This window comes from Littorina saxatilis, linkage group LG2 (assembly GCF_037325665.1).
Source record: "Littorina saxatilis isolate snail1 linkage group LG2, US_GU_Lsax_2.0, whole genome shotgun sequence".
NCBI lineage: Eukaryota > Metazoa > Mollusca > Gastropoda > Littorinimorpha > Littorinidae > Littorina > Littorina saxatilis.
This window is the reverse complement of record NC_090246.1, coordinates 14,051,566-14,066,902: the sequence shown is the minus strand read 5'-3', so window position 1 is coordinate 14,066,902 and position 15,337 is coordinate 14,051,566. Positions and strand designations below refer to the sequence as shown.

The 15,337-nt window shown below is 41.1% G+C and overlaps 2 protein-coding genes across 2 annotated transcripts in view; one reads left to right on the top strand and one right to left on the bottom strand.

The window, feature by feature from the left end:
- LOC138958257 (DCN1-like protein 3) overlaps nucleotides 1-13,880 on the bottom strand; it is a 16,051-nt gene extending 2,171 nt beyond the window's left edge. The window contains exons 1-2 of the mRNA XM_070329368.1: nucleotides 13,664-13,880; nucleotides 1-7,182 (exon numbers count right to left, since the gene is read on the bottom strand). The exon at nucleotides 1-7,182 is cut by the window's left edge and continues 2,171 nt beyond it. Coding sequence (XP_070185469.1) covers nucleotides 6,200-7,182; nucleotides 13,664-13,703 — 1,023 coding nt within the window. The 5' untranslated portion in view covers nucleotides 13,704-13,880 and the 3' untranslated portion in view covers nucleotides 1-6,199. The remainder of the gene's footprint in view (nucleotides 7,183-13,663) is intronic.
- LOC138958263 (G protein-activated inward rectifier potassium channel 3-like) overlaps nucleotides 1-15,337 on the top strand; it is a 347,146-nt gene that overhangs the window by 306,066 nt on the left and 25,743 nt on the right. The window lies entirely within an intron of this gene.

Genomic DNA, 15,337 nt, shown 5'->3' with positions numbered 1-15,337 from the left:
GATCTTAATTTTGTTGCAATTAGACATTTATTTTAACACAATTAAAGCAGTGTGTTATGTTTTATGTATGTTTCCGCACACACAAAGTTGACATCAGACAAGAACACACACAATGTTCGGTACAGTTTCACTAATTTCACACTGACACATTCACAACACAGGGAAGTATATAATTATTTAATTAAATATTTCCTGATATGGACGTTGCATTGCACTTTGAGTCCCTCACTCCTCTCGGTTTCACTCCCATCCCCCCATCCCATTCCTGCTTCCACCAATCACTCCTTGCACCCTCTGCAACTAAACCTTAAAGGCTTACTCAACTTCTTGAAAACGGTTTGCATCACTGTCTGAGATCTGGCCAGGCTTTAACATAACATAAGGTCATCTCTCCATTTGGACACATACAAAAACTCAACAGTCTGACAGCCTTCTGTACCAAGTGTTACTTTTTTGTAATGAATGAATTTTGTGAAAGCTGCTTAAGTCTTTCTAAGAATATAATTATTAAATTTTTTTTTCAAGCTTCTTACAGGCAGTGGCCAGGGCATTAAGTTTTCGCATGTGTCTAGGGCGGGGATGTAGCTCAGTCGGTAGCGCGCTGGATTTGTATATCCAGTTGGCCGCTGTCAGCATGAGTTCGTCCCCACGTTCGGCGAGAGATTTATTTCTCAGAGTCAACTTTGTGTGCAGACTCTCCTCGGTGTCCGAACACCCCCGTGTGTACACGCAAGCACAAGACCAAGCGCGCACGACAAAGATCCTGTAATCCATGTCAGAGTTCGGTGGGTTATAGAAACACGAAAATACCCAGCATATGCTTCCTCCGAAAGCGGCGTATGGCTGCCTAAATGGCGGGGTAAAAACGGTCATACACGTAAAAGCCGTGGGAGTTTCCGCCCATGAACGAACAAACAAACAAGCATGTGTCTAAGTAGAGGGATTGTTCTTAGCCCATGTACAGGGTGACCCAAAAAAAAGAGTACCCAAACAAAATGTCATAAATTGAACAAAAATAAAGCAATCTTCATAACATTTATTTACACACACAAGTAGCCTCTGCGTGATTTGCACAGAAAATGTTAGCGTTCTAGCTTGTCTTTCAGGAAAGTTATGCTCATTCTACAGAACATGCTCCAAATGGCCTCCGCGCTGCTGCAGGCAAACTTGAACTCGTCGCGCAAAGTTATCAATCACCTGCACACACTCCTGTTGCGAGATTCCGCGAATGGTTGTTGTGATGGCTCTCTTGAGTTCTGTGATTGTCTGTGGGTTGTTCCTGTAGATGTTGTCTTTCAGGAACCCCCAAAGATAGAAATCTGGGGGATTTAAATCTGGGGGAGGCCATTTGGAGCATGTTCTGTAGAATGAGCATAACTTTCCTGAAAGACAAGCTTGAATGCTAAAATTTTCTGTGCAAATCATGCAGAGGCTACTTGTGTGTGTAAATAAATTTTATGAAGATTGCTTTATTTTTGTTCAATTTATGACGTTTTGTTTGGGTACTCTTTTTTTTGGGTCACCATGTACAAGCCTGGCCAGTTCTGAGATGGTCAGCCGGACTGTTTTCACAGGAAGGAGTTTACCTTTTAATCACTGAGAGTTCTGTTCAGACACTCCGGTGTGCACATGGAAGTAGGCCACATTACACTTGCCTTTTTCAGTCATCACTAGGCTCCTTTCAAAATCATAGTCACTGTCACTACTTGTGACATCAAAAGTCTGTCAGACTATTATAAGAGAATTCAGGAATCATCAAGGCATCGAAGGAAGGAAATTAAACAGAAACTGTGTAAAATTAACAGGCCAAATGCCGTGCCCACACAGTATAAACAATCTCTTACTTGAGTTAGAGCTAGTACACACAGGTTAAGACAGAAAAATACGTGACCTTGACATATATAATGATGGTGAACTAAACACTGTCCATCAGTGCAGATCATTATTGCAGAAAGCCTACAACTATGCCACGGTTTACATTTAAACTGAAAATGTCAACACAATTCTTTATGTTTTTATACAAGATCTCTTTTTCCTACATGTGACTCTGAAACCTTATGAGACAGACAAAATATTGTTGACTCTTTATCCTCCTGCTACAGTGACATGAACTGAAACGCTCAGGTTTTCATCAACCGTATTAATCATTGCATAATACTGACATGGGCTAATGGAGGATGAGGCAAACATGCTTCAGAACCCCCCCCCCCCCCCCCCCCCCCCCCATTCTTCACATATCCCTTCTCTACAATTCAACAGCTACATAAGCAAAAGACTGGCAAGGAAAAGATGTTTCTCTAAAAGTCACTGGAATTTCAACAGTTCACAAAAAAATGAATAGGGACTAGAAGTACTATATATGTACAAACGCTACAAAGAAATCTAAATAATATGTGACTCAAGCGGAACAGATAGCACATCCTCTTGCAATGGTTAATACAGAAATAATACCACTGTGTAAGGTACTGCATCATACAAAAACATAGAAGGCGACAAGATATGCTGAGATGCCAATCCTCAAAATGACCATGTCAAAACGGTCAGACTGTCCAGTGCAAGAGACCCTTTAGCAACAAAGTACAGAGAGGAAGTCAGTGAATCACAATGCAACTCACAGATGACAGTAGTGACCTTAAAGACTCATTATACACTATATATCAAGACTGACCACTTGCAAGCATGTAAGCAGACTTCAGAAAGACAGTGAGAGAAATACATGCATTTGCAATTTGCAATAACTGAATAAGAACGGCAATTAACTTGAGACAAGCAAAAAGGAGTCAGACTCAGTCAGTGACTAGAATTGTTGTTACTCAAAAGACATCACAGAAGAAAAGTAAAAATCAAAACGTGCAGTCAAAGCATCATGCAATCAAAGTACATGTATTCAGAAGCTTAATCAGACACAGCACACATGTTATTGTTAATGACCTTAAATTAATTAGTGCTGGGACAAGGCAGTTGTCAGGCAGAATGCAAATGAAACTCCACAAAAAGGCGGACAGTAAAGCTGACATAATAAATAGTCCGATTTGTTGATCACAAGATTCAATGCACCCGTGATGTCATGATCATGATACGTGGCAAAATGAAGGATGGAAAAGTTACTCAAACACGCAGCTGTTTCAAGTCCTATTCTTTCTTACAACAATCAACTGTATGATACTTCTCTCTTACAACTAAATCAGCTGTATGATACTTCTCTCTTACAACAATCAGCTGTATGATACTTCTCTCTTACAACAATCAGTTGTATGATTTTTCTCTCTGACAACAATCAGCTGTACGATATTTCTTTCTTACAACAGAATTACACATAATGTATACGTAAAGTGTCAACGACTGATGTTAAGTACTGTGGACATATCAGTAGTTATACAAGAAATTGCAATGCTGTGTTAACATTTGTGTGCGGAAATTCATAATGCGAGAGCAAGCATGATCACCCACATGTATTCCTGCACGCATGTTGAAGTTAAATATCTCTTCACATGTGCACACATGCACCCATGACAGAAACATACCCAAGACACAAGGAAATAATCACAAGCAGGAACTGCACAGAGGCAAGATTTATAATGACTAACGTTCAGGCAATAATTAATGCGAGACTCGTTTTCTGTTCAGGGAAATTGAAAGGGGCTAAAGGTGGTGAGAATTCAGTTCCTGTAACACTAACAACCAAAAAATAATTGTCTTTTCTCTGATTTACATAATTTACTGATTTAGGCTGGTAAAAAAATCCCCAAACGTCTTACATTGCCAATGCCTAAACTGTTTTATGTGCACATCAATGCGTCTGGACTCTTCTGGTCTTAAGTTACACAAATGGTTCCTACAGTATCATGCAACTGGAAAGACACACATACAACTATTTTTTTAACTCTTGACCTAATTCCTGATAATATATATACACCACACATCTCAAGACAACAATTACATGACCATGAAGAAACAAATTAAATTCACATGTATACACACACATGTATACACACACATGTATACACACACCCACACCCACACTTGGTCTGCAAAATATAACCATAATATTGCACAATTATTTGACAACTGGTTTATGTAAACTCACAACGTGTTTTTCTTCCGATAAAATGTAATAACTTACAGTACTTATGTGTTTTGCTCTCTTTGAAGCAAATTCCGTTCAAGACTTAGAAGTTCTATAAGCCCTTCACAAAAACATAATGGCCATAGGGTTATTTTAACCTTCACCGTGCTTTGTGGGGCGTGGACGACCCAGAGCCTCACAAAATCGTCTTTATCTCTGAAACTATTAGGAGTTTTTCATTGTAAATTGAGACTTCATGTAATCTCCAACCACCATACGACCTTCACGTTGCCCAACTTTTGAAAGATTATCTTTGTAAACAAACAAATAAACGATGACGTAATTTGAACTACACAGTCCGGATGATGTGGGTTGTGGACGACCCATATGGAATTACGTAAGGAATTTCACGTTGTTTCTCCTTATTCGGATGGCGTGGGTCGTGTACGACCCATACTTTGTAAAGAGGCGGCAAAACGTTTGTCTCCATTCGGATGGCGTGGGTCGTGTACGACCCATACTTTTTACTTTGAATTCTTCTTTGGAAAGTATGGGTCGTACACGACCCACATCATCCGGACTGTGTAGTCCGAAGCGTGATCCGGTGAAGGTTAACTCCGTAAATTCTTGTTCAAGTTGTTGGTACAGATCTCGCAAAACATTATGTGAAAGTGAAAACAGTACGAATGGTACGCATAATAAATGATATGTAGTGCACCCCAGGACCCATTCTTTTCTAGTGCGTCACGGGACCCACTCCATGAATTTTCTGTACGTTTGTTTGGCTTCAAGTGCGACCAGACGCACGGACACACAGCTTGGAGAGCCCTGCGATATAACTTTATATGAGGCCAATCATGATCTGCATAAATAAAACAGGTCAACTCAAGGCCTTAAGGAGAATTTCCAAAAGAGCCACTGTTCCACTCTCAGCACAACATTTTAGTATGTAAACTACAGTAACATAACTTATCACACAAAATATCATCTTTGTATTAAAAGGTGAGAAAAAATACATAAAGTACACATATATGTAATTATTAGTATCTAACCTATACTTTAGAACTTTAATGTGAATGTGCCAATGGCGCATTAGTAATCCCAACCCTGCCGACTTACAAGCACTGTTTCAACACTAACTTGACTAAGGCCCCCCCAAAAAAGTTGTATGTTTCTGGTCACCCGACCCTACCTAGTTTTTTCCCGCCGACCCTAGACTTTTTTTTTTATTGCATTTGTAAAAAAAAAGCAAGAAAAAAAGCGTCAAAACGAAAGCAACAGACGGCAGACGACACAAGGGGGATAACCCCGCATCCCTTTTGTCTCATTTGTTTTGTAATGTGTTGTCTTTCTCTTTGTATAGTAAGTCCAGTCTCTTTGCGTCACTGTATAGTTATTTTCTACCCTGACCACAAAACAAACAAAAAAATCCCTACCTACCTACCCTATATTTTTTAGCCATCTTACCAGAAACATATAACTTTTTTTTTTGGCCTGAGCATTTCACAATTTTTTTCAAAATGTTCGCAAAGCTTGCACTGTCAGTAACATTAACAACAAATATCCATTAAAACGTTAACAAAGAACAGAAAATAATTTGCGAGGTTTTGGGTCCACTAAAAGTTACAGCCCACTGGGGTAACAACCTTTGGCCGTCCTCGGAGCCAAAAATAACAAAATATTCAGGCTAGCTAAATACTGTCACGGATCTGCCTCCAAGCTCGAACAGTACTAGTTAAAAACGGCAAAAAATGAAAAGAAAACTTGTTATCAATCAACAGGTAAGAACCTGATGCTGAATTTTGTTTCATATTTTTCAAGAAATTATGATGATTTCTGTCTTTTTGACATTTCCTTTTCTTCTCTCCTAAATTAAAGTTAACTTGCAAGATAAAATGTCTTTGTTCTTATATTAAGATTAAGCACACAAAACACTCACAAATACCGACACAAACCATCACACAGAACAGATGCATACAGACAGATCTGCAAGGGAAAAATGAGATGGTGGATTTGCTGATTTGCAGATGAAAAATGAATTATGATGCAAATGGAGATGAGTATGTGGTGTGATAAAGTTGAGCTGAGTGAGAAATCAGTAGTGCCTTTCCTAAGTTGGTGCTTAATGTTCCCCTAATCTGTTTTTACATTTTGATTCTGTCGGTCGTTCTCGTACTCCACGAAATCGTCCAAGAGGCTGGGCCAGGCCTCGTTGTCATCGTAGGAGCTTAGGTCATCGCCCACCTGTTCCGTGAAGTTGAAAAACATGTCCCAGGTGTCTTTTGGAATGCCTCGTAGATTGAGGTGCTTCTCCAAGAACTCCAGCCAGTGCTCTAGTATTACAGGAGGGCTCTGAGAGAACACCAGGCGCCACAAAATGACCGCCATCTCCAAGGGCAGTGTGCGTTGACCAGACTCAGCGTCCAAGCCAAATTTGTAAGTCCAGCGGTAGAGGTCTTTGAAGTGTAGTGAGGAACACACCTCCGCCTTCAGCTCCTGAAAACGTGACTGCAGTCCCTTGACCGAGTCCACGCGCATGGCGTGGCAGCCTGTGAAAAACTCCTCGCGCGTAAACCGACACATGGTGGCCGCCTGGCACTTCCAGGCGATGACCAGAACGATGAACTCATCCGGCTGCACGCCCAGGTCCGAACAGAAACGAAGAATTCCGTCCTCCAACATGGCGTCCTCTTCGTCTTCGTCGCGGTAATTCTCAAACAAGGCCGCTATCTTGCTGTCCGACACCTCCCTCCCTGTCACTGTGCTGCCGACGCTGCCCGTGATGGAGGTTGGTCGCTTGCTCTCGCCGTTCGTCTGTCGTTTAATGGGGGGAAGTTTGGAGTAAGGTGTGAACATTTTTTTCTCAGTGGGCGTGCCCCCTGAACCGAGGAGGCTGTCGGTTACCGGGGGCGACTGAGACACCAGCGGCTGTTGCTGTAGCTTGGTGGTTTCCTTGGCGTCTTGTGAGAGGGAGGTGTAGGGGCGAGCAAGGGGGAAGGTGTGGAGAGGGTGGCTGGCTGTGGGGTGCGAGCTACCGGGCGGCACCGGCTTCTCACAGCATGAAAGGCACTTCCCCATGGGCTTCTCCCTCAGTCCGCCTGCATTCTGCGTCCTGCCTGCACACACCACACTCAGTGTCACCATATGTGTAGGAGAGGAGAAAGGAGTACAATGGAACCGCCTCCTTTTAAAATTTAAGACCTTCAAAAATGTGAGAAAATTGGGTCTTAAAAAATAGGGATCGATTGAGTCTTAAAATGGGTGTAAGTTTATAGGGGTAAAGTTCATGAACAGAAAATCTGAGAAAACAGGGTCTTAGAATGGAGGGTGTCTTAATTGGGGGGGGGGGGGGGGGGGGGGAGGGACTCTTACAATGTGAGTTTCACTGTCTTTTTGACAGAATAGTTTATAGAGATCAGTTTTGGAATAAGAAAAAGCTGTAAATCTGCAGTAGGAATTAATGTCATGATCAGTGCATGATCGACCGAAGCGAGATATATAATTGGCGTCAGCTATACTCAAAACAGCTCAATCCGAAACCGAATTTTGTTTTCCTACATACAGAGACACACACATTGAACAGAAACATACTTATATTGAGGCTCTTGCGATAGTACAAGTTGTCAAAAGCCATTGACAGTTCTGTAAGGCGGATGAGACGAAAAACCGAGGTCCCTTCGTGTACACTACATTGGGGTGTGCACGTTAAAGATCCCCCGATTGACAAAAGGGTCTTTCCTGGCAAAATTGTATAGGCATAGATAAAAATGTCCACCAAAATACCCGTGTGACTTGGAATAATAGGCCGTGAAAAGTAGGATATGCGCCAAAATGGCTGCGGTCTGCTGGCCGATGTGAATGCGTGATGTATTGTGTAAAAAAATTCCATCTCACACGGCATATATAAATCCCTGCGCCTTGAATCCGTATGTTGAAATATGCGCGCAATAACAAGCTGCATAAAATAAAATAAGGAACCATGCAAGCAGATCTATGCTGTAGTTTTACTGTAGAAGATTGAAAACTGGCAGTTGCTAGAGCACTATGTGATACAACATCAGAAACGATCCTGACTGGACAGTCCAATACTAAGACAGAAGGAGGAAGACAGAACTGGACTGGTTTCAAGAGTGTTCCAAACAGTCGATCATCATGCATCACGTAAAACTATGGAAGTTGGATTGAGACTTGATGTATTTTTTTCTCTTGGAATATATGAGACTAAAAAGTGTGTTTGTTTCTTAGGTGTGTGTGTCACTGTGTGTGTTTAGGTGTTTGCTGTTTTTACATTTAGTCAAGTTTTGACTAAATGTTTTAACGTAGAGGGGGAATCGAGACGAGGGTCGTGGTGTATGTGTGTGTGTCTGTCGGTCTGTGCGTGTGTGTGTGTAGAGCGATTCAGACTAAACTACTGGACCGATCTTTATGAAATTTTATATGAGAGTTCCTGGGTATGATATCCCCGGATGTTTTTTTCTTTTTTTCGATAAATGTCTTTGATAACGTCATATCCGGCTTTTTGTAAAAGTTGAGGCGGCACTGTCACACCCTCATTTTTCAATCAAATTGATTGAAATTTTGGCCAAGCAATCTTCGACGAAGGCCGGACTTTGGTATGGCATTTCAGCTTGGTGGCTTAAAAATTAATTAATGACTTTGGTCATTAAAAATCTGAAAATTGTAAAAAAAACAACAATTTTTTATAAAACGATCCAGATTTACGTTCATCTTATTCTTCATCATTTCCTGATTCCAAAAACATATAAATATGTTATATTTGGATTAAAAACAAGCTCTGAAAATTAAAAATATAAAAATTATGATCAAAATTAAATTATGTCGGAGAATGGGCTGACATCGTTCAATACCGACTGTTGTGGCGACTGAACAATGGCGATACTGCGTTTTTGAAGTCCGACTAAGGCGGCCATGAGAAAGTGCGTCGGTGGTGCTATGTTGTGTATCTCCGACTTTCAATCGCAGCTGACAGTGTCAGATTCAGTCTGTGTGGTGCGGAGTGATGTTGTTGCGAGTGACGCCGATAGGCGGAAGGTGACAGACGATGCCAGAGATGACGGAGACAAAGAACATCAAGGGTCAAGCCTAGCTGATATGTTTCAGAGGATGAGCGAGGAAAGCACCGTAAGGATAAAAGAGATGGTCGGAACATTTCCCGTTCCCCACCCTTGTGAAGAATTGTCCGGAGCGTAACGATCATTTGTTTTGATTATCCTGACTGGACAGAACCGTTGCGTGACCAGTCCGTTGTTTGTTGCAAATCAAGACTTATTTAGTTATAATCGATTTCGTAACTGGTTATCCATTTGGGACGATTTTCCTGTCTCCTTTGTGTTCATTTGATTCATGCATTTGTGAAGTTATTGTTATTTCCCTATTCCAAGGGGGCTATTGCCTTATGGAATTAAATACTTTGACTTTGATGGGTCACATGAATCGTGACACTCCATAATTTTTCGGTGGGGACCCATTGGTTAGTGGTCTGCTCTGCAGTGCTGTGGGTCGTGGGTTCAAGAATCAAGCCCGTCCTTTGGCAGCAGAGTGGATGACATTTCAGTGGATGAGTTATCTCATCACAAGGTCAGTTATTAATTGTATTAACTGTTGAATTTTAATTGATAGTTGTAATTTGTTTATGTTGCATTGGTAACATGTGTTTTCAATGATACAGTTGGTTATTAAATTATTCTCATTCTGCCTTTGACTCACTTTCATTTGTACTTGTGTGACGATGTTTATCAACTATTTCATCTTCTCATTTCTGTCTCCTTTTAAATTTCCTTCTGTTCTTGGGCCAGAAATCCAATATTTACGGATTACAGCAAGTTTTAGTGCAGGTCAAAGACGAACAAATGCGAAAGCAATTGCCAAGCATGAAGCATGTTTTCATTAGTCAAGAAGTAAAGTCAGAGGTTCGAAGATGAACAGATACGGTCATAATGCCAACTATTCGCTGGTGTTGCTTCATCGACTCTGCGGGCAGCTTCCGGGAAACCAGTTTTCAGGTTCCGGGGGAAGTATGGTTGCAAAGCTGAAACTTAAAGGAATTAACGCAAAGGGCACCACCAGGGCACCACGGAAGGGCACCACCTTTATCGGTTCAATATCAGTTCCTGATGTTAGGCCGATATCAATTCTCTATCAGGGTTCGACACTAGCGGGGGCGGGGGGCGGAACGCCCCAGAGTTTTGTGTTCCGCCCCAAACATTGCCGAAGCTTGGGGCCCACTCCGCCCCGGGATAAATTCCAACAATGCCAGAGCCAATCACTAAAAATCGCCAGTCAAAGTCGTCACTGAAATTTGTGTTACGATCAATGCCGCAGTCAAGAAAAAAAAATTTGAAATCGTCGAAGGACAATGCCGCAAGGGAAATAACTCCAAGATTGCACTCTTTAGCGTGAGAGATAAGTATCGCCTTCAAATGCCAAACGCAAAATGTGGCGACACATCCCTGTTGTAAAAAGACATGGAAATGAAGATGAAGAACAGGGTGGAGAGAAACGAAAAAAGGAGACCGATGCAGCCAAAAGCGCGAAGCGCTGTCGTAATTTCAATGTCAAATGGTTGAAAAAATTTCCCTGGCTTCAGTATGATGAATTCTTACTTTATTTGGTGTTTAACGTCGTTTTCAACCACGAAGGTTATATCGCGACGGAGTACGATGAAGAAAAACAGACAACTGAATGCATTGCCGCACGTGAATACTGAGAGTGGGCCCCAGATTTTTGTTTTCCGCCCCAGCAATTTCCATCTCTGGGGCCAGTGTGGCCCCAGGCCAAATAAGTTAGTGTCGACCCCTGTCTATATCGGACCGATATTGGCCCAATGTTGGAATCCGATATCGACCCGATTTGCAATTTGATATTGGTCCAATATCGGGATCCGATATTAAGCCGATATCGATTCTCTATATCGTACCGATATCGGACCAATATTGGCCCAATGTCGGAATCCGATATCGTCCCGATTTGCAATCTGATATCGACCCGATATTGGGATCCGCTTATCCGATATTGGTCCAATGGAGGTCTCCCTTTTGCGTACTTCGGAGCGGTGTCACGTGATACGCAGAAATGGGTTGGAGGGCAAGAAGCGGAACGGCTAGTAGCGTCAGTGCGCCGCTCGATGATTCGGGAGTGTTTTAATTGAATAATGTCAAAATCAGGAACAAAAACGGTCGACCAGCCAAAAGAGAAGTACATTACATCATTGAGTGACGTTGCTAAAGTGCGATACTTGGAGAAATTGACCGAAGCTCTTTAGTTTCAGACTACATATAATTTCTGCTTCAGTGTGTGTGCATGAGTTTTCATTTTGTTATTATTCAAGAACTTGTAGTTCTATTTCTAACTTTGTATGTTTATGTGTGAAGCTCTTTAGTTTTAGATTACCTATTATTTCTGCTTCAGTGTGTGTGAGTTTTCATTTCATTGTTATTCGAGAAATGGTATTTCTAACTTTGTATGTTTATGTTTGGAGAAGCGATTCTTTTTTCCTTTTTGGGATCAAGTCTGGTGTCTGCTTTAGTGCTTACTTTGATATTACCTTAGAACATTTATTGTGAACCTGTAAATGTGTAATGTGTGTGTGTGTTTTTTGTTCTTCTTTTTTATTTTTTCTATTTCTTTTAGTGCTGCTGAAGACAGTAACTAAAAATTTCCCTGAATTCAGTGTTACGTGTTTTTTGTTTTTAATTTTTATATATATGTTGACAATGACAGTTCAGTTAAATAAAGCGTTGAACACATTATATGTATTTTAATTTTTACCAATCTGTCACTCTGTGAATGTGAAGCTGGTGTGAGTGTGATATTTAACAGTTACACATTACTTTTGATTTGTACCTAATCTCTGCCTTTGTTAGCTCCAGTAGGTGTGTTTTCAACAGTTTTGTTAAATTTTGTGAAACGTTACTGTTTTGAGACAAACCAGACACATATTTTTCCGTTTAGGACAGCTGGGCTCAACATATTAACTTTGTTGACTAAACAAAGGAGCCATTACACAGCTACACACTCATTCTGACAATCACTCACCAGATTCTTCACAATTAAGAAATGTCTCAGATAAGACACACGCAAGCTTAAAAAAAAAAGTCTTAAGAACAAAAACGTTACTGCAACAACAATGTATTTATTAGTTCTTACTAAAATCACATGCTTCAATAAAAAAAAAGCATAAACTGTACAGACATGCTAACCAGCACTGATTAAGGCACACACTTGGAGTCAAAAAGCTATGGCATCAACATAAGCAGTGTTGAATCTGTTTCAAATTGCACACTTCAGTCAAAAAGCTATGGCATCAAATCAACATATGCAGTGTTGAATCTGTTTCAAATTGCACACTTCAGTCAAAAATCACATGTCTGACAATGAGTGAATTAGTGTTTCCAATCAATGAACGGTAACTGTTTACATATAAAAACTGACAAAAAAGTGGAAAAAAAGAAAAGAACTGTACACACACACACACTTCGCATCAGATCTCAAAATCAAATAAGGAATAGTGTTGAGTCTTGAAAATGCTTTGAATTATACACACTTGAGCCAGGAAGCAAAAAAAGGAACTACACTCATGCCAGCCAGCACAAGTCATACAGATACTGTACACAAGTCAAATCAATACTGTGTTTCAGGTTTGGAATCCACATAAACAGTTTTGTTTCTGTTTTAAATCACACACTTGTCAATAAACTATACAGACATGCTAACCAGCATTGATTAAGGCACACACTTGAGTCAAAAAGCTATGGCATTAACATAAGCAGTGTTGAATCTTGTTTCAAACTGCACATTTCAGTCAAAAAGCGAGTGAATCGGTGTTTCAATCATTAGCAAAATTAATACTGCTGTTGAGTAAATCTCGGTGTCTTCCTCCAGCGTCGACTTTCGGAATTCTGAAAAATGCAAGAGCATTTTCCTTGTTGCTTCGGCTTGTGCAACCGATTATGCAACAAGTATTCACCATCTTGAATGAAATTTAAGCAAATCGTCGACGCAAATACGGAATCGCCGCAGCGAAACTTCGCGATCGGCACCACGCTTCCATGTTTTCGCTAAGCGGCGCGGTGGCTTCTTGCCCTCCAAGCCCCGGTGCGCACGAAGTGATGACGTCAATAGGGAGACCTCCATAGATATCGGTGTGCTGGCTGGGGTGTAATCATTAAGGTCTGCAAAGCACACACAGACACAAACAAACACACAGACACGAACACACACATAAACATACACCCACACACACATGGTTTTTTTTCCTCTTTTGCAGTGGCTCATGTACAGTACAAACTGTAGATCATGATGTGTGTCACGCAGCGAATACAAAGCCAGTGCCATGTAATGTTTGCCTCAAAACAGTCACGTCATTCAATCGCTTCAGACTTTCAGGTACGCTCCCATTCCTCCCTAACGACTTTTGTCTGGCTTGCAAGTTTCATTCTTTGTCTCACACCGATACTTCAGCGCAAGACAAGTGCCGGGTAAGAATCTTCGGCAAGCAACCACCTGAGCACCGTGAAACAAAACACACGGACGGAAACTAAAAAAAAAATCAAGGCCATGAAAAGTCAAGAATCTCACCCCTTCTGAGAGCTAAAAGTCGATCCTGAGACAGCAGCATGCATTACTGCAGGCTTGAGAGAGCCCCCATGTTTGCTGTCCAGTCAGGGGTGGTGAGAACGGGGCCGTTTTCGGGGCTGACGGTGGCGACTGGACACAAAAGAATCCCTCAGCTGTGGATTTCGCCACTGGGCTTCCTGTTTGATTGTGACGTCACATAATGAGCAGAGCCATTATTCCCATCGAAGCCGCATCATACGGCGAACTAATCAGTCTGGAACACGCTCGCTGTAAAGTTCAGCAATGACGGAGTCAATTTCGAAGTGGCATGATAGTGCCGGACATCTCTTGCTTGGTTATTGGGGATTACGGAAGGGATTTATTGGTTTGCGGTACACACGCACTTGGCACAGGCACTTGACAAAAAGTCATTCTGACATTCGAGACAAACGACACCTGCTTATCTGATTGAAAGTCCCGAAGACACTTTCATAAATTTTAGCAAGGCTAAAGATAGATGATAAGGAGTATAATTTTGTTGATGGTGATAACTTTGGGAAAAAGTATGCCACATTTCACTGATTCTAGTACTGTATGTAGTGTGTGTGTGTGTAGGTGTGTGTGTGTGAAAAGAGAGAAGTTTTCCCTGTATAAGAATTTCATAACATTTAACTAATGCAGATGATTGCATTGTCCCATAGAAGGGGAGAAAAAGAAGTGAGTCAAATCGAACCTGTCAATAACGACTACCCAAGGGACTGACAGTGGAACCCCATTTTAAAGACTTTTCGGTATCTGAGCAGCTCTTGCGAGATATCCGCGAAACACGCTCTTTGTTATGTTTTAAATGTCGGGAGAACTTCAAACGCCTGCATTTGCAGCTCACGCGAGATCGCTGTACCACATACTTTGCTGTGCTCTGAATTTTGCGAGAGCTTAAATATTACAAGAGCTTGGAATATACCGATAGCTAGGGGTCTATTTCTCCTTTTCAAGACCTGATTTTCTTAGATTTTTGGAGGTTGTAAAACAAAAGGGGGGCTCCACTGTTTAGACAGGTGTTCACAATAACATCGAGTTTTAAAGAGAACAAAAGAAATCTTATTGGGAATCCTTTGGGTGGTCGTTGTGGGCAGGTGCTAATTGAGAGGTTGTCGTCTCGGCTGGTTCGACTGTAATTAGGCATGGGAATTCTCCTCGGATCCGAGGATTTCCAAGAAAAGCTACACATTTCCGGAAGAAAAAAAGTCCTCTTCCGAGGAAAAAAAAAATCAAGAGAAAAAAAAACGTGGAACAAAAATCAAAAAAGACAATCTGCCTAGTATGACCAATGTCCTCCATAAAACCGGCCCCTCTTTTAGTGAGATTCGGCCCGCGTGAGTTACTTTTGCAAACAAAGAGTAAGTGTGTTCAAATTATCTATTCAGTTTAAGTAATAAAATGATCGTTGGTTACTGGCAATACAAAACATCAATTAAATTTGGTAATTTATTTTGCTGTGTAAAGTTCATGAAACATACTCCCAGAATTTCGCCAGATTGCACAGATTTTAAACTAGATTTTAGAAAAATTCTGGGGGACCCCCCTTGTTTTCCGAGATTTTTTCTTTCAGGCAATTCCCATGCCTGTGTAATAATTTAAGTAATTTTTTTTTAAAGAAAAAAAGTAACCATCACACACACACATGCGCACACA